The 19,257-nt window shown below is 40.5% G+C and overlaps 3 protein-coding genes across 3 annotated transcripts; 1 reads left to right on the top strand and 2 right to left on the bottom strand.

Annotated features, from left to right (window-relative positions):
• The first annotated feature begins 393 nt into the window (after positions 1-393).
• On the top strand, positions 394-3,682 carry c18h8orf82 (chromosome 18 C8orf82 homolog). Its single transcript, XM_046874196.1, has 3 exons — positions 394-671; positions 754-802; positions 2,500-3,682. Exons 1-3 carry the CDS (start codon positions 522-524, stop codon positions 2,940-2,942), a joined length of 642 nt encoding a protein of 213 aa, XP_046730152.1. The 5' UTR covers positions 394-521; the 3' UTR covers positions 2,943-3,682.
• Positions 3,683-5,161: 1,479 nt separating this feature from the next.
• On the bottom strand, positions 5,162-12,495 carry LOC124401758 (peptidase M20 domain-containing protein 2-like). The gene is made up of 7 exons (XM_046874195.1): positions 11,826-12,495; positions 10,012-10,160; positions 8,728-8,870; positions 8,490-8,644; positions 7,755-7,878; positions 7,120-7,227; positions 5,162-6,161 (listed from the first exon to the last, which is right to left on the bottom strand). The coding sequence occupies exons 1-7, from the start codon at positions 12,225-12,227 to the stop codon at positions 5,992-5,994; spliced, it is 1,251 nt and encodes a 416-aa protein (XP_046730151.1). The 5' UTR covers positions 12,228-12,495; the 3' UTR covers positions 5,162-5,991.
• Positions 12,496-14,855: 2,360 nt separating this feature from the next.
• On the bottom strand, positions 14,856-17,334 carry pnrc1 (proline-rich nuclear receptor coactivator 1). The gene is made up of 2 exons (XM_046874411.1): positions 16,718-17,334; positions 14,856-16,102 (listed from the first exon to the last, which is right to left on the bottom strand). The coding sequence occupies exons 1-2, from the start codon at positions 17,144-17,146 to the stop codon at positions 15,752-15,754; spliced, it is 780 nt and encodes a 259-aa protein (XP_046730367.1). The 5' UTR covers positions 17,147-17,334; the 3' UTR covers positions 14,856-15,751.
• Positions 17,335-19,257: the final 1,923 nt, after the last annotated feature.

The raw sequence follows: 19,257 nt of genomic DNA, 5'->3' as shown, positions 1-19,257 counted from the left end.
AAATGATTTTTTCTTAATGTTATTAATAAATAATGAATATCATTATGTGGTTTTATTGGTCCGAAAATCTATGGTGGTTTAATACACCCTAATCAAACAAACAAACAAACAAACAAACAAACAAACAAACAAACAAACAAAAAGGTTCTTGAAGGTGGAACTAATGCACAGCGCTCTCAGATTCCGCCGGACGTTAATAAATGTTCGACCCCACCTCTGGATTTTGTCATTAAAATTTTTTTTTTCTTAATTTTATTCATAAATAATGAATATAATCATGTTTTTATTGGTCCGAAAATGTATGGTGTTTTAATACACCCTGAACTAAAAAAACAAACAAACAAACAAACAAACCAAAAAAGGTTTTTGAAGGTGGAACTAATGCACAGCGCCTTCAGATTCCGCCGGACGTTAGTAAATGTCAGACCCCGCCTCTTAAAACGAAGCAAAACAATCCCTCGGTTTGTTGTTGTTGTCTACTCGCTTTTTTTTTTAGAGCTTATTAGAGCTTATAAGGGCTCATGAGAGTCTGTGTCGGTATGACAGTAACCAGGTTGTCTTGTTGGAGGACACTGGCCTTATTTTCGAGAGGACACTGTATGTACACACAGGGTCAAAGTCCTGAGCCGCGTATTCGTGAGTATTTCTACTACCTGGACCATCAAGGACAGGTACATCACCCCTATATCGTCTTATTCATGTCACAAATAAACACTTTTACAACTCTAAAATGTCCCTCTGTCCTCTCACTAGCTCTTCCTGGATGACACCAAGGTGAAGAACTTTGTCACTTGTTTTAAAGGTATGTCAGGCCCTTAACCCTCTTCGCTCCAGTATTTGTGCTGTAAAAAGTCTTTAAAGTGATATCATGGCAGTTTTTGGTCTTTTCAATGTTGAAACTCAATGTTATTTGATTCTAAACCGTGAAAGACTCTGGTGGTGGAGGTTTGTGAACATCCCAAGGCATTAACACATGGATAGGTGACTTCTGGGATACGAGAGACAGCTTTGAGATGTCCAGCGAGGCAGCTAAGTTGAGTGGACAGCATTTTGGACGCAAATACACTTTTGAATCTTGTATACAAACTCCAGGATGTTGCTGAAAATATGCGTCAATTTTTTTATATTGGTCAAAAGTTGAACGCTAGTTGCTCCGCCCACTGCCGAAGGTTACTATGGCAACTATTGATTAAGAGGCCTACTGGCAACGTCTTAGAACAGGGACTGGCAGTGATGAAACTCTGTGTAAATCAGAAGGTCAAGATTCAAGCACCATTAGTGTTGGGCCCTTGAGCAAGGCCCTTAACTCTCTCTGCTCCAGGGGCGTTGTATCATGGCTGACCCTTGCGCTCTGACCCCAGCATTCAACCACCACATGTTGGAAAGAAAGTCTCTTATGCTTTTTTTTTATTTTGGAAGAAGATTTCTTGAAGATCCCAATCCCCTGCACAATCACTTATTACCTCCTCTTTATTATTTACATTCTGGTTCAAATAGATACCAAGAAAAGGTTAATGTGTGGTGAAAATAAAGGCCATGCCCTATTTATATACATTAAATAGACAAGTTTATGGACATCTTATAGATCATAAGATTAGGATGTACTTTTTTTGACCATCCGGTTCCACGTTTAGTCTCCATTTGCTCTTATATCGACCTCCACTCTTTTGGAAAGATGTTCCACTAGATTTTGTGGAGATTTGTGCTCATTCAGACATAAGGGTGTTAGTAAAAGTCAGGTACTGATGTAGGTGAGGAAGTGAGGAGGCCTGGGGTGCCGTTCAATTTCATCCCAAAGGTGTTCAATAGGGTTGAGGTCAGAGCTCTATAGCAGGAGATCTTCCACTTCAGCCCGTGTTGTCATGAAGCTGGTTTTGTGCACAAGGACATTGTCATGCTGGAACAGGTTTGGGTCTTGTGGTTTAAATAAAAGGAAAATTTCTTATACAATTGTGTGTACAACTTTGTGGGAACAGTTTTGGGAAGACGCACATATGGCTGGAAAAGTCGTGCGTCCCAATACTTTTGTCAGTATAGAGTTTGGAAACCTTGGCTCACAGCCTGATTTTCCTATTTTTGAGGTAATAAAAAAAAATGTAATTACAATTCTCTAAAGTAAAATTCCACTTGTAACATTAACTGAAGTAATTAAATGCTTTAGAAGTTTTCTTTGTAATTTTTATTTTATCTGTTAACTTTAGTTTAGCATGTGGTATCAGTGATTCACCTCTAGAGGCTGCTCTCGTACAGTATAATGACAGGGGACCTTCTCAGCCTCTCCAGTGCAGGCGCAACCCGGAAAAACTATCAGTATGGATTGATTAATCGGCAAAACCGCTGTATTGGTCGACTTCTGATTTCCCCCCCCACAGTTTTACTCTTTATTTAGATACGTAGGATCGACAGCAGGGAGTTGAAACCTGTTCACACTTGACATCTGCGCTGGTACATGCGAGTCACCAAAAAGCTAAAATTTTTGTTTTCTCTTTCTTCCTCCAGATCAACAATTTCTGGTTTTCTTCTTCAAGCATTTGAAAGCGAACCACAGTAACCGCTACCAGCAGCACTTCCCCTTCGTCTCATTGTGCGGACGTGAGAGGAATTTCCTTCGCTGCGACGATCAGCCAGTCGTATTTACTAATTTGTTGCCCGAGACGGGTCAAGGAGCACGTCTGTCCTATTGTGGAGGCGGGACAAAACTGAACGTTGCATTCCAACCTAGCTCTTTGTTCATGAACCCAGACAGTGGCAGAGTGTACCATCCCGCTCCCGAGCAACTGGGGGGGATCGGATTGGTACGCTCTGCACTGGCCATCGAGTTCAGCCCGCACTTTCACTACTCTGCAGGTCAAGACTCCTCTGCTCAGCCTACCCATTTCCAGTGGGCGGGGCAGCGGCACAGACTGACCAATGAGCTTTTCAGGCACTTCGCACTGAAATAATAGGCCTTGTTAGGACTCCTAATACTTACCTTAAACACCATAAGCTTAAGGATCCATTCTTGTTACCATGTATATTATGACTATGTAGATATTCTTGTGCACATTTAATCATAATAGGTATTGTTTTATAGGTTTCTCAGTGACGTTAATTTATTGTACGTTTCTCAGGCTATTTTCATTAATTTTGCAGCCATGCAACTTGAGAATGTACTTAACCACTGAACTACCACCTCCCCATGCTCTCTCAAAACATCTGAACAATCCTCCCACAACAGTTCGCCCTGATCACCTCCTTTCCCACCAGTTCCCGGTGCCTGGAAGGTCATTACATCTCACCCCTTTCACAAAGACCTCCTGAAGTCTCGGGGTCCAAACCTTCCAAACACACCCCCACATACACAACTTGTCCCAGAATGCCCCTCCCTCCAGAGGTAACTTAATCATGCAGCACAAAGATAAACCCAATTGGCACTCAGTAAGTGATGGCTGAAAATACCTAGCTATCAGGTGTTTGAAATATGTGTAGTGATCATCTAGTGTCAAATTTCTTGTCCGTTGATCTAAGTTCGGAATGTCCCCAAGGTCTCTAGCCTCCACTTTTGCTCGATGATTTGCTCGGATTCTTTTTTTCAGCGCCTCCTCAGAGGAGACTGGGTGTGAAATGTCTCAAATTGCTGTATTTTACACATAGTGTATGAAGTTCTAATAAAGCTGCCCTTTTCTGTTTGCGTACATTTTAATACGTCACTATGTCCTGAATGACTGCATGCATTTCCCAACCCTACAAAGCGATTCAAGTCAAGAAGCTTTTATTGTCATTTCTACCATATATATCTGTGAAATGGCGTGCCCAGTCACCACACCTAAATCCTATTGAACTGCTCTGAGATGAACTGGATCAGAAAGAAACCTCCAACTAACTAAGGAGGCCTTTGGTAAGTTGTTATTCATAGTTGTAATGGTGTATATAAAGCATGCAGAGAAAGTCTGTAGTTGGTTTTTTTTGCATTGTGTGTAGAGGAAAGATGGACTAGTTGAAACAACCCCAGGCAGTCGAATTCCCCTGATGGCCTGTGGATATAAAAACGTTCTCAGCAGGCCGTCAGGCTTGTGAACAAAACCTATTCACTGCTTCTCCCCAGCGCTGTAGGCACAGCTGTAGGCACCCTGTAGTTAAGGTTAGTGCTTTATGAGCTCCTCATTTGTCCATGCAATCCTTTGTCCTGTCATTCACTGCTGGTTGAACTGTTTTCCAGACACTAAAACAAGATTAAATGTGTGCTTTTACTGTCAAATGTTAGATTCATATTATAGTGCAGTACATACATGGTGTATGTGCACAATATGTAGCTTTAAATCCTGAAGATTGAAGACAGTATTGGGTAAGAGCATCACATCTGTGTGGTGGTTCTCTATCTTTATGTAGATATTTTTTTATAGAGAATTTCACGAGCCATCTAGAGACGTACCACCACGTCATCAATATTTCACACATTGAATTTTGAGAATAAATAACATTCCACATACGATGTTTATTCTTTATTGAACATTTTAAGGATCTGGCATGAAGGAATTGGGGTTGAATCTATAAAGATCTCAGATGTTAAGCTAATTTATGAGAACTCTCAGGGGTTCCACTTCTCCAACTGACAGTATAAGACCGTAGAACGGCCATTATTCAAAATCACACACTATGATGTTTCTCCCTCTTCAGTGTTTTGTATGATTTATACCTGCACTCTTGGCGTCGCCCAGATGAGGACGGGTTCCTCTTAAGGTTTCTCTTTATATTATTTGTCACAGTCACTCATCAGGGATAAATACACATTTAAATCCAAATCTTGTTTTTACATTCTCTAAAGCTGCTTTGAGACAAAGTCTATTGTGAAACGTGCTACAGAAATTGAGTTGAATTTATATAGATTACTTAAAAATTGGACTGTATTATACTGTATTTATATATTCTCAATATCCACCATTACACAATACATCAGTCCTGTTGGTGTCTCTGACGTTCTACATCCTACATCTCTGCACTGATGCCAGCTCTTGTGTCAGTTAGGAGATCCAATTAGGAAATCAGGTCAGGAGATCAAGTCTGGACATCAGATTAGGAGATCAGGTCAGGAGATCAGATTAAGAAATCAAGTATGTAGATCTGATTAGGAGATTAGGTCTGGAGATCAGGTCAGGAGATCAGATTAGGAAATTAGGTCTGGAGATCAGGTCAGGAGATCAGATTAGATAATTAGGTCCGGAGATCAGGTCAGGAGATCAGGTCAGATCATCAGATTAGGAAATTAGGTCTGCAGATCAGATTGTTTACTTCTCAGGAGATACTCTTCCTGACCTGTGTTTAACCCTACAGTATGGGGAAAGCATATACAGCAATTATAGATCACTTTGGTTGTCATTTTTATGGTATCTACTCCTGGTAATGGTCTGACCTGTAAACACCAGTAGAAGAACATATGGTGGACATTTATATCTGCACAAGCAAGATCTCAGATTGATGAAGATGGACAGGTACATATACGGTTGAAGAAAGTGGGATGTTATATGGTGAATGGTTAATCCTTTCTTTTGTTTTATAAAAAATTTTAACATGATCATGTCCAATAAAGTCCTTGTGTGATGAAATATCAGGTCATACAGAGCGACCTCAAAAATTCCAATAAAGGACTGGCTTAGTTTCATTTTAAAAGGTGGATTTCCATGACGCGTGCAATAGAGCTCCAAACCCTATCGAACACCTTTGGGATGAATTGGAACGACCTCCTCACCTCACCTACATCAGTATCTGATGGGCAAATGGGAACTAAATGTGTTTGATAAAACTGAAATCTTGACACACACACTGTGCTTTTACGGTTTTATTAAAACGACAAAATACCGGAGGGGAGGCGGTGCAGTGGGGCTGTGTTTTATACCCACTGATTTCTATTTCCTGCAGGATCAAATCAACTCCAGGATACGGTATAAAAAGGACACGAGTGCTAATGGGGTAAAAGCGGGATCACGTTTCTAAGATGTCTAGACTGTGGCTGTTTCATATTTCTTTTTTGGTCGCAGCTTCCCCATGTTTCAGTCCTCTCTCCTTGGCCTGTTTAAACTCCTGTTTGACTTTGTCGAGCAGTCCAGGGATGAAGATTACGTCAAGTGCAGTCATGGCTAAAGCTTTAGCGGTACGCAGAGTGTAAAACTGAGCTTCATCTGCACCTGCAGAACAGAAGTTGAGTTAATGAAGAGCCGTAAATGAGACCGAATACCCTCAGATTTTCTACTTTAACCAGACGTGTGTATTGCATGAATTTCTAATGATATTGCACAAGAGTATAAAATATTTGGTTGATGTCATTTACTAGGTGTGCTTTAAATAAAATATGGATGTGTGACAGGGCAAAATTGAAACCCACAGCTAATATTTGGTTCCAGCCACATGTGGTTCTTCTCCAAAATTTTATTCCAAACTTGAAGGCACACAATTGTAGAAGATGTCTTGGGATGCGTTCCATCACTGAATTAGGAGACCCAAACCTATTCCAGCATGGCAATACCCCTGTGCACCAAATCAGCTCCATGAAGATATGCTTTACATGCATTGGAGTGGAAGATCTCCTGCTATAGAGCTCTGACCCCAACCTCATTGAACACCTTTAGGATGAATTGTACATGATGGTGCATGACTTTGTAGCTGAATGGCCACAAATCTCCACGAATACTTGTAATACATCTTTATAAAGCATAATATATCAGTAAATGGGGACTGAAGGTGGTTCAAAAAACACAATCTTAAAGTCATGTGTCCACAATCTAGAAGATTGTCAAATACTATTTTGCGAGTGTTATATTTCTTTCCACTGAACGAATGCGTTCGATCTTTTAGGTGCTTGGACCCCTAAATATAATACATTTGATTATTTCCATCAATGAGTCTCCTGCACCATGTTTTCTGAATCTCTGAACTATAGCATTTGTTTTTAAAGAATACAGCCCAATTTAGAGTAGATATACTTGTGTTTTCTAAATTATATTCAAAGGTGAAAATTAGTTCCATGGGAATGAAATCGATGAGCTACTTTTCAAACCAGTATAAAGACCAAAAGGGCAAAACAGTAGTGCACCTTGTTGAAAGTGGACCATCAAATCGAACACTTTGACGGTTCCTCAAACTCACCAGAGGCAGCTGTGTATTCTGCAGTGTGATTTAGCGCCTCAGAACCAATGTAGAAATAAGGCTGAATCCCTGGAACCACGTGAGTCACGTTGCCGAAATCTGAAGACCCTGAAATGGATGGGATGGAAATCAGAAAATCAGGTTTAGAAGTAACTTGCACATTTCCTAACCATTAAATACAAATCATTGCTTGGAACTTGCTAGTAGGGATAAATGGTATAAATGAAATCAGACATGAGAAACTAATATCCATTAGAGTCCAAATGCAGGGTTCGGATTTGCATGGATGGTTTCCTGATAAACGAATACCCGTTCACCTGGACATTCTTGCAGGTATGTTATCAGCAAATCATGTGGCAGCAGTAGATGATCACTTCAGGTCCCATTAATGTCAGCCAAGAACGGTAATCTGAGGCTATCATGAGCACAAACTCACAGAAATTCCGGCACTCTGTCTTTCCAGACTTACCCATTTTGGGTAAATCTGTGCCCATGAGAGCCTCAGATTCCTATTCGGCCAGGTTCTTCCAATGGTAATGTAATAAGTAGATACTGGGATATACCAACACCATATTAGTTAGTACAGTTGCCACACCATTCCATTCCTTAGGTTGTACGCTATCTTATTAAGTTACCAGAAGAATCCTGAACAGTTATGAACTTCATGCCAAGAGCCGTCCCATTCTCCTCATACAGGCCTTCCAAAGTGCGGTTCCTCAAAATTTCATGGAACTCGTTTCTAACGAAGAGAAGCTCAACCTGTAAGGAGCAAAAATTGGTTTAGTTTCTCTGATCATGACTTTTTCATTTACAATAAGAAATGCATAATTAATGACATGCTAACATTTCCACCGTTCTGAGGTTTCCAGAGGTTCTGAACAGAGGAATCCTTTAGGAAAGATGTGTGCTTTCCACTTTATAGAAAAATAAGCAGAAACCTGGTAACACAACCCATAGATGAGACAAAAGTTTGTAGATACTTGACCTAAGATTGGTATGTACTCCTGTTATACCTTTAGTCCCTACCAAGTCTCCACTTAGGTGAGGTGAGGAGGCCTGGGGTGTCATCAGGATTCCCATTTATCTATTCAATTCCAAAGATGTTCAATAGGATTCAATATCTTCCATAGCAGGAGATATTCCACATTTTCCAACACATGTAAAGCATATCTTCATGGGTGTCCTAGTTCAAGTGAAGGAAAAATTTCATGCTACCGCATCCAAAGATATCCTACGTACACAAATCTACCTCGAAGTCCGGTGAAGGTACACATATGATTGGAAAAATCTGGTGTCCCAATACCTGGGTTTGTATATTGTATCTTTGGAAACGTGTGTAAGCCAAGCCAAAATTTCCTCAGTGCACTAACCTTGCATCCTGTAGCCAGGGCAGCTGCTTGAAAGCAGGCCTCAGCTTTGGCCCTGATGTTGGGCAGGTCTTTGTGTGAAGGGGTGCGTAAGTAAAACTCCAGCTCGCTGTAGTCGGGGATGATGTTGGGTTTCACACCTCCGTTCCTTATTATACCTGAGTACGAGTCATACACAGCTTAGTATTCTATATTAGGTTCCTCTATCTGGTTATAAGGCTAAAGATACACACATACGCACCATGTACCCTCCAGTCAGGTCTGAGTTGCTGGCGGAGAACAGACATGTTACTGTAGGCCAGGACGGCTGCATCAAGAGCGTTTACACCTTCCCAGGGGTATGCTGACGCATGAGACGCACGTCCGTGGTACTTCACTACAAGGCTGCAGGACAACATGCAACAAATTATAGATTGATTTTAGATTATATATATATAAAACGATACAGTGCTGTCCAAGCACAAAGTCGCAATTAAATCTGGAGTGTATTCTTCGTCAGCACATTTGATGATCTATAGCGTGACAATAGGCAAGTTGAGGACCTATGGAACGTTAGGTCCTATCGTCAGCCAACCGTTTGTCAGGGCCAGATCAGACTTGGAGTTCAAACCAGTGAAATCACTTGCCAACAGCACCGTTTCTAGGCATAGGCAAACTTGGCGGTGGTCTACGGCGCCAGTGTATTGGAATGGATATTTTCCTTCTGTGGTAGTGGCAGCGTCTAAACCATGTTCCGGAAACAAAACAGACCAGGTACTGTTGTAGCAAAAATTTGTCAAAACAGTAGCCGGGTCCTCTTATGCTGAATTCGTTGGCAATACTGCCCTGAGAAAAAGCAAAATGATGGCAAAATGATCAATATTTATACACACTGGTCCTCCGTTTTAATCACCAGATTAGCATTAGCTTTGGAAAATTGCCAAGATTTGCTGCTCCCCAATTTGCCCATGGATTTTATTTGAGAATTAGCCAGAGTACAGCATTGATCCGGAACTGGCACGTGGGCTGAGAGTCATCTTTGCTATACGAATCTGGATCTTCTATTAGTACTGCCTTGCAATAGTATGGCTTAGTAGTTAATTTGGCAAATGAAGAAGATCTAAGAAAACTTCGACACACACTGTACAGAGGTTTGATTCTAAAGACAATCTATGGGTCTGATAGGATGTTCTGAACAACGTGCATATATTTCAGCATGACGTACTGATTTATTTATATAGTCTTTTTATAGTGCAGCGATCATGTCAGGTAAATTAGGAGTTCAGAAGATACCAGTTTAGCAAACTGGTGATGTCATTGCATTGGCATTGCTTGCTAGAAAAATCTGCTTTTCTGATACAATGGTCAGAAAAGGAGATGAGAAGGAGTGTGTGACTGATATGGTCTCAGCTGATAAGACTGGATAAGATGGAGCATTAAATGGATTGTTAAATATGGCATGACTCGTTTTATAACATAAAAACTAGATTTGGAAACAGTTCTTGGTGTAATCATGGTGGATTTTCAACGTGTAATACTCAGTTACTCATGTTCTGCCACGTCTGGGATGTAGGTAGCGTCCTCCTGCGATGGATGAGCCATAAAAACGACATCCATATCCTCAAAGGCGTCTTCTCGCAGCAAGTCCGCCTTCCCACCTCCATCTTCTTCCGCTGGAGTCCCCAGAACGGTTATCTAATCATGCAGAGAATTCATGAAAACATTGCATAAACGAGACAATAAAATATATGGACGAAAGATTGTGGACACCACACCGTAAATGAACATGTGTGTTCTCCTGATACATTCTCCTGATTTTTCTCTCCGTTCTATCCTATTCCAGATGACCCTCATTTCCACTATCGCCGTCTTCAAATCTGTCTGTCTATAAACTGTGGTCCATGTTCCAGTACACAGTTCAAGAGATTAGATATATTGTTTTTCCTTTCATTTGCAAAATTATATCTCTAGTGTATCAATGCTAATGGTATTTATGCTAGTCAACATTTGTAGTATGAAACGTCATGCTATAAATATGACATTTTCGAACTCATAGTTTTTCCCAGTTGCTTTGGAGCATTTCTGAAATCAGAAATGAAATTTTCAAAACAACTTGTTCAACCTTCTCATCTTATAGTCACTCATGTAGCGCACATCATAAAAGCAATTTCCTGTTGCTTGGAACAAATTGCGAATGTTTACGCAAACAACAGAAAATATATATTTTTAAATATATTTTGAAGTTTATTTTAAATATGGGCGAAAAATCTACTTGCTAAAATCTATTTCAAAATATTGATATGAATATATTTTCTAGAAATACTTATTTTATCTTTTTATATACTTACTTATATAATATATATTATAAATTATATATTTTTTAAAGGATCCATCCTCATTCTACTGCAAGGTTGAAAATGTATTATCTTGAACCTAAAATGTATTTATTTATAATATATATTATATTTTATATATTATTTATTATATATTTATATTATAATTATATTTATATTATAATTTTATATATATATATATTTCAAAAATATATTTTATTGAGCATATACATTTTTTTTAAATATATTATTTTTTACCATATGGGTAGGTACATTCGTTTAATTAGCAGTGTACAAATTGTCTGCTGTTTCCTACATTATCAATGGTCATGTTGATCAAAATGTATTGTATTAGTTTCACCTGAACGGGTTTTAACCCCCAAAACATCTCAGCATCAGTTCATTGAATGCAAAATGGTTAAACCTGTTGTCAACTTTCAAGTTTATCCTCTAAAATTTCCACTAAATTTCTTTGGGGAAATGTGAATTGATGAATCGAATCTTGAACGTCACTAATAAAGGCGAGTGTGCGGGACCAGATCAACGAATTCTCTAAAATAGGTCAAGGGTGAATCTCGTGAACCTTCATTTGGCGACAGACAGAGCAAAAAACAGACAGAGCAAAAGAAACGAACAAACACTAGCACAGTACAGTAAAAGTGTGAATCCTATCCGATATCGTTGCGATATCCCACATTCAGTAATGTGTACATTTGTGCTGAAATTCATAGACGCCATACAGAAGAAATTCAGTCTTGTGCATTTTCGGTTATTGGAATCCAAACTGTAGTTTATATCAGGAAATCTTGAAACTGTGCGCCATCATACTGACAACACGACTAAACATTATGCCGATCTTGTTTGCGAACAATGATGAAAAGGACTTTCCGTAATAGCTAAATGATAATAGAGTGACAGGAATTCCATTATCAGCTACAGTGAATAGATTTTTGCTAATCTTTGTAATGTTATTCAAAGTATATGTGTAAAAATATTAAGTATAAACGGTCACGCTTAATTGACACACCTTAATTAGGACAGGCCACGCCCCCTCGCTCTCCAGCGCCGCCTTCAGGCCCACTGCTGCTGCAGCTCCGCTCTCCGCTATCAGGTTGTGGCCGCACGCGTGACCTATAGCGGGCAGAGCATCGTACTCACACAGAAACCCCACATTCACCACAGACTCACCATCGGCTCCACCCGCAGGTCCCCACGTAGCCCGAAAAGCTGTTTCTAGCTTATACCGTGCCTCCACGGTCCATCCTTTCTCCTGTGTAAAAAACCGGACCAGAGTATCGTGGGCTTGTCTTTCCGCATACGCTAGCTCCGGGTGGCGCCATATTGCGTCTCCCAGTCGATGGAATTTCTCCTTCGAGTCGTCGACGCAAACACAAACCCGCTGCTTAAGAGCTTGGAGTTTTTCAGCCATTCTCTTTTAGCACACCAAGAAATATGAGAGTCTTAGACTTCAATTTATGGCTCAATAAACACTTAAAGGTACTTTAACTAAGATGAAGGAGGCGCTAAGATAAAGGAGGTCATTGCTCAGACAAGCATTGCACTCCTACACACTTGTAATCTGTAACGTGAGCTGTTTTTCTGCTATGAGCTGCAGTCAAGGAACTCCTACTTAGCTTTATTACGCTTCAGTATCACAAAAAAAGCAGCGTAACAGTCAGACTAGTAATTACAGGCAGGCGACGAGTGCACAGGAGGTGAACTGAAATCTTATGCAACAGCGTGCCACGACCTTTGCATTGCTGGGGATAATATAACACTGCCAGGCCTGTCGTTGGGCGCAGCTGCAAATCTGTGTGCAAGGATAACAGTGCATGTGTGTAATGCGTAAGTTAGAACAGCTGCTCTCGAAATAAATACGACATAAACGCACAGAAGTTCTGAAAAAATTGCTGGGATTTAGACATAGAAATGTTTTGCACGACGGCTGAAAAGCGTGAGGTCTTCTTGTTTTTCCAATCTTGGGAATCAATCGGATATTGGTACTAGTGGATGGTATCTCTGAATAAATACTAAAAAGAACATGATATGAGAAATTGATATATACTTACATCGTATCAGTGGTTTAAAGTATTTGAGTAGATGTACTTTATTAGTGTACTTAAGTAATTTTTCGGCTAGTATCGAATTTCAACTACTCGTTACACCTCTGCAACTGTGCACTTACAACATCTGGAGCAGAATCAATATTTGTCTAATAACATGACAAAAACATTAAAAATCTAAATAAAACACAACCTGCTCACCAGAGATGCAGACTCATAATGTGCAGCGCCACTCAGAGGCTGTAATCCAGTGGTACCGCTCGTATTCAGTGGTCTGGAAGTGGAGAACAAACCATTTCCCGGGCTGAGACAGTTTCAGGGTTGGCCGACCTTCTCATGATGTCTAGCTTTTCTTCAAAATGTATTTTTAAGTATGTCCGAGACCAAATAAATTTCTCTTCCTCCATAGGCATGAAAAAGTCTAACTCATATGTATTAATGTGTGCAGAGCTACAAACGTGTTTTACCAGTTTCCCTCTGACCAACCAACCAGAGGACGGAAAAATGCGGACGCTATTCTGGGCCCGCTAGCTTTCCCTGTGAGGAGAATCTGAAATCTGATTGGTTAAAGAAACAGACTCATTGCTAATAGAGACTGAGGTAAAAAGGCCAGCACTACTGACTCTGAAGGCCCTCGGCAGATTAGATTGACATGGCAGCACATAGAGGCTGAAATCTGATTGGCAAAAAATCTAACATCCACATACACGTACTGGAAGCAGTGTAGCCAAAAGAAACGCTACGAAATGAAGAGAATAAACTGTTGGGAATAAATGAAGGCGGCTTTGCTGGCCCTGACTGCCCACCACTGATATACACCACAACCATTTTAAAAAAATGACTCAGGAGGTTTGTTCTTACCACAGTCACTCATTAGGGATAAACTATACATTCTTTTATACAACGTTATAACCTCATATCTCTGTGAAACTGCTTTAAGGCAATGTCCATTGTTAAGAGGGCGCTGCTCCGATTCTTTCAAACAAATCGAGAAATAACAGTATGGGGTAATGGGATTTGTATTGTAATAAATTATATATAAGTATAATAAGTATGATACAGTACTGAAATTAGAGAGAACCATACAATCGTTCGTTTTGTTAGATTAAAGAGCCAGTACACAGTCAAAGATCACTTTGTGTTTAGTGCAAGTGGACGAAGTTCATCTAAGCTTTTAATGGCACTAATATACAGACAGACGCCGGAGACATGTACATGTTGGTGTTCCGGTCTTTGCAAAGTATCTTTCGGATACTTTTTGTCTTTAGTGTCAGAGAGCACCTGCTGAAAACAGACAGACTATATATAAATCTGGCTCCCAGTTTGTAGACTCTCAAGGACCTTTTCCCAACCCCTCTGCCATAAAGACCAAAGTCTATTGAAACCAAGAAGCTCAAACATGACTTTAAAATCAAGACTTGGAATGGAGGAACTCAAGTATCCGACTGCGTACAGAGTCCTGACCTCAACCCCACTGAACACTGGTATGGACTGGAACATCAACTTCACCCCACCACAGAAATCTAGTGGATCTAACAAGAGTGGTGGGAACTAATTCTAGACTGGAACGTCCAAATACTTTCAGAAACAAATTTATAGGCAATAAACCTACACTTTCGCCTTTCTGCAGTTTTAGAGATGCGCTGACCCGGTCGTCTAGACATCACGATTCGAGCTCCAATCCTTACGCTCGCCCATTTTTCCCCATTTTCTAACACCAACTTTGAGCCTAGATGTTCACAGATGATCAATTAAGACATGGAACAGTAAAGGGTCAAAACACAAGGAGCCAGGGAGAATAAAAAAGGGTTTTTCCATAATGAGATCATAGAAGAACCATTTTTGATGAACCTTTCATCAAATATTCTTAAAAAGGACCACTTTTAGAACCGAAGTCCGTCAAAGCATCAAACACCTTGGAAGAATAGTGGAAGATTGATGGACAAACCGTGAGGAAGAGTGCGTGCAAAAAGGAAAACAAAAACACCACAATGTAAAGGGGGTGGCCAAATTCTTTATTTTAATACTTTTTTTTTTTTTAATTTAAAACGTTCATAACGTTTCTTTTACCAATTTCAGAACCGAGGGCATAAGTTACTTGCTTTTCTGTAATTAAAAATAAAAAAGGGAATTTTTTTTGCTTTAAAAATCAAATCAACGTTGCAACAAAATGTTTCTTTTGCGAAAATAAAAACGTCTTGGGTTTAGTTTAAGGTTAGTGAAGATATGGGGAATGGGGGGGTGATGGTAGAGGCCTGGCTTTTCTCCACAGATATGTAAACACATCCCTAATACAAAACCTTCTTTCACAGTAAACATCATTTCCTGTTTAAAAAAAAAAAACAACACACACATTCTCGAAGTGATACACTGTTAGGACAAAATGGTTCACTTCCGCAAGCGCCGGTTTTTCGATTTGTCCTTTAGTAGGCGCTGTTTCTCAGTACGATGCTACATTCCTACCCTTTTAAAAAAAAAACGTGTCCGCGTCCCTTTCTAGGAACGCCTCCGCCGATCCGTCCTCGCGTCACAAAAAAGGGACCCGCGTCGCTTTTTCTCCCGTTCTTGTGCAAAACTAAGCATTTTTTTTCACGTGTAATGTGCATTCCGGGATGTGCCTCGGTCAGTGCGTTCGCTCCGAGCATACCATCATAGGCTTCAGTAACAAAACTAGATTTTTCTCTTAAAACAACGTCCAAAAAATATACACGTATGTTACACGTTTTACATTATTTACACGTTTTATTTTTCTAAAAAAAAAAGAAAAGGAAATGAGTGTCTCTTCCTAACGCAAGACGTTTTTATCGCGCCTCGAAACGCGTTTTTGTCGTCGTTCTCCTGGAGCCGAATTCATGATGTTCTTTTGCTAAAACTGTCTTTTCGAGCCGCTTCACGGTTTGGACTGTACTTTCAGGATGGTCTTCAGATGCACAGACATCTGCTCGCGGCTGTTGTCGGAATGCCGAGGTCCGTTCTCTCCCACCCAGTGACTCGGGGGCTTGGGCAACACGCTCGGCGAAGGCGGCTCGCTGAACTTGGCTCCCGCGTAGGTCTTCTCCGCGTCTTTGAGGGTCTCCTCGGCGTTCTTTGTGTTCCTCTGCGTTTCCGCCGAGCTCAGAGACCTCTTCCTGTCCCTGCTTTCGTATTTGGCGTGTCGGCTCGAGCGGGTGTTGACGTTGGGGGCGTGCGTCCTGTGTTTGTCCGACGCTCTTTCTGTCTTCCCGGCTTTGGATTTCAGCACCTGAGGACAGAACAGGGGCGTGTTTAGTAAATAAAAACACATATATTTATCATCCGGTGGAACAGAGCAGACACACGAACAAATGGCATCCGGCTGGCAGGCATTGAGCAACACCCCTGGCTGCACGTAGGCCTTTTTACGTGCACGCACCCTCCCTCCCTCCCCCGCCACACCAGGACGTTAAACAACGACAACAAGAGATAAACCCGTGACCCAGATTAGACACGAAATCAGATTTCTGGGCCAAATCAACGACACTATACGATACGAAAAAACATTAAAAACATTTCGACACGTGAAAAAACATTTCGACGTGTACTATGGTGGGTTTTTACTTCTTTTTCCAAATACATTTTTGATGAATGAATCCAATGGATGGATTTTTTTATCAGTTCTTTACATCACATTACATCTTATAATTATTATGGACCATTTCTGCACCATAAAACCTTTGTTGTGAGAAGATACCAGAGGGGGGCAATAACATGGTGGGAAAAAAAGGGGGGTCAAACACAAACAATGGGTCTGATATCAGGTTTCACATGGGGTTGAGAGCATTTGTTGGTGCATATGGTGTCCTAGATGATATTTAGAAGAGAAAAGTGTGTTACTGACCTCCTTGGATGGTGTGTTGGTCTGGAGCTCGGTGCTCTTGTTGGGGGAGGTGTTTTTCAGGTCGTTGATGATGGTGCTGGTGGAAAGGTGGTGGTGGTGGTTGTTGTTGTTGATGTCGGTTAAACGTGTCGTGTTGCTCCTGAGAACCGAAACCTGCTTCTGGTTGGAGGTGATTCTGCTTTGGACGCGGACTCGATGTTGATGTTGATGATGTCCATGTCCTCCTCCTCCTCCTTTCTTCAGAAGAGCTCGCCTGGTAAGGGATTTGTTCAGGTTGGAGCAGGACACCACCCGGGTGGGTTCGTTGTTCTCGACGTTGTCCAAACACGAATCGACAGCCAACATGATGATTCCCAAACCGCTCGACGATGAGCACAAAAGAGGAGGATGCATGAGATATGGAGGATCCAAAATGGCTTCCTTCACCATGAAGATCTAAACAAGAGCACCGATCAGAAATAATTCCTCGCGTGAAGAAAGAACGATTATGGGATCGTTTTCTTTTTGTTGTTGTTTTTGTTGTTAATACAGTTAAAAGATCATGTGGGCGGAGGGAGAAACTTTCCCGAGAGTCCACCGAACAGGTCGGAACCTGGAGTCGAAATGGCGCCGTTGCTGCGCGTCACTCTGTGTTTGTAGCACCAGCAACTTTAGGCCACGCCCATTGTCACGCCCTCTTTTTCTTTGGGGAACAAAGGAAACCGAATATAGTTGTTTCAGCGCTGAAAAACAAGCAATAAAACCACTTTTTGAACATTTTTTCAATTTCTTTTTAACATTTTCTGGTTTTAAATAAATATAAATATCAGGTGCGTCGAAATAATGCGTTTTGCATTAAAACAAATTTTTTCTTTTTTATTTCTTTTTCAGTGTGCGGTTGAGAAAGTACTTGTAGACCATATGGACGATATATAAATGTATTTGAGGTGTTTTTTTATATTTATATATATAAATAAAATAAAAAACTATATGTGTTTGTGTATGTTCAGTAAGGCGGACCGCCCTTATCAGGAACTACGTCATCAGAGCGTAAGCGCGTGGCTGTTCCAAATATGGGCATGGCATCCGGTGCATTACGTAATGGAAACGAGAAGGAAATGGTGGTGTTTTAACATGTAGAAAAACCCCAGTGAGTTTCCTGAATGTTGAGTTCCGCAAACAGTGGTGCGGTTTCACACCCAATAATGATGAAAAGTATGTGCATAACTGATTTTGTGAAAAAAATTCCAGATGTATTCCACATTTACTGTTAAAGAGGTCTATCCCATATATCATCCCGTATGTTCAACTCAATCCCATCTTCAGATCTTTCTACAAGATTATGTCAAGTCAATTCAAGAAGCTTTTATTGTCATTTCAACCAATATAGCTGACGCAGTACACAGTGAAATTAAACAACGTTCCTCCAGAACCCTGATGCTACATTAAAGAACAATCACCGAAACAGAAAACACAGGGCCAGGGACTAGTAAGTGTCCTCGCCACATAAAGTGCATCCTGGTGCAAACAGTGCAAAGACAACACAAGACAGTTCAAGACAACGCAGGACAGTGCAGGACAAAACACGAAATAGCTTCGCCAGTAAACCTGTTGTGACAAGACAAAGTGAACAAAATTGAACAGTGGCCAAAATGTAAACAAAAATGTTGTGCAAAGGTAGTCTGATGTGGGATTTTGTCATTTAAGAGCAACAAGAGCATTTCAATCATCTAATGCCAAAAAATCTAGGCCTGATCATCAATCCTATTCCAGATGTATTCAATCTCAGCTGTTACAATCCATCCCATGTCCAAAGAAGGATTTCTACTAGATTATAAAATCTTGATGTGGGATTTGTGGTCATTCCAAAAGCCACAAGACCTTTTTAATCAGGCACTGATGTCAGGAAAAAAATCGTATGACACATCACCCACCAGAAATTGTACAAAATGGAACACGGTGTATAATATGGCGATTTAATCTCTCGATTTGTTGTTACTCGATCAGTGTGAACCTAAAGTTGATATCCTGGCAGGAATTGTAGAACGGCATACACCAAACTCATGCTCGAAAAAACTCTGACAAGAACGAGGAACTCTTTGGCAGGCGTCGACCAAAAACTGTCCAAAAATTGTGTCCTTGCTTGGGACCATGGCAACTTCTCACCACAGACCAACCATGAAGGAATCGGTACTGTTGGATCCTCAATTACAGCAAATCCAAACAGGAGATATCATTAACTGTATTGCCTTAAACTCTGAGTTTTCTTTTGTCCATCACTCATGACTGCCTTGATCTTGGTCAGAATTTTGTACTTTTCCATTTGCACATTTTTACACCTGAAGAATCACCGTTCTGTACAATCGTGTTCACCGAACCTCCTCACGTCCACATACTTATATTTATACATATTAAATAATAATCATAAATGAAACCTGTCTAGTTTAGAGATGTATTTGCTGTTCTTTTAACTGCTTTCTGGGTTGAACAGATGTACACTGTACTGGAAAATTGGATCAGTTGCAAAGAAAAGAGTAGACTTTATTATAGATATCGCCATT

This window comes from Silurus meridionalis, chromosome 18 (genome assembly GCF_014805685.1).
Source record: "Silurus meridionalis isolate SWU-2019-XX chromosome 18, ASM1480568v1, whole genome shotgun sequence".
NCBI classification, from domain to species: Eukaryota; Metazoa; Chordata; class Actinopteri; order Siluriformes; family Siluridae; genus Silurus; species Silurus meridionalis.
Note: the sequence above shows the minus strand (reverse complement) of the source record. Positions and strands in the feature narration are given on the sequence as shown.

Coding starts and splice junctions, on each gene's coding strand:
- c18h8orf82 (XM_046874196.1), top strand. CDS start 522: ATGAGAGTCTGTGTCGGTATGACAGTAACCAGGTTGTCTTGTTGGAGG. Junction 672..753: donor ACCTGGACCATCAAGGACAG/GTACATCACCCC, acceptor TCCTCTCACTAG/CTCTTCCTGGATGACACCAA. Junction 803..2,499: donor CTTTGTCACTTGTTTTAAAG/GTATGTCAGGCC, acceptor TTCTTCCTCCAG/ATCAACAATTTCTGGTTTTC.
- LOC124401758 (XM_046874195.1), bottom strand. CDS start 12,227: ATGGCTGAAAAACTCCAAGCTCTTAAGCAGCGGGTTTGTGTTTGCGTC. Junction 7,228..7,754: donor AACTGTTCAGGATTCTTCTG/GTAACTTAATAA, acceptor CATCCATTTCAG/GGTCTTCAGATTTCGGCAAC. Junction 6,162..7,119: donor AGAATACACAGCTGCCTCTG/GTGAGTTTGAGG, acceptor TCTGTTCTGCAG/GTGCAGATGAAGCTCAGTTT.
- pnrc1 (XM_046874411.1), bottom strand. CDS start 17,146: ATGGTGAAGGAAGCCATTTTGGATCCTCCATATCTCATGCATCCTCCT. Junction 16,103..16,717: donor CCAACACACCATCCAAGGAG/GTCAGTAACACA, acceptor TTCTGTCCTCAG/GTGCTGAAATCCAAAGCCGG.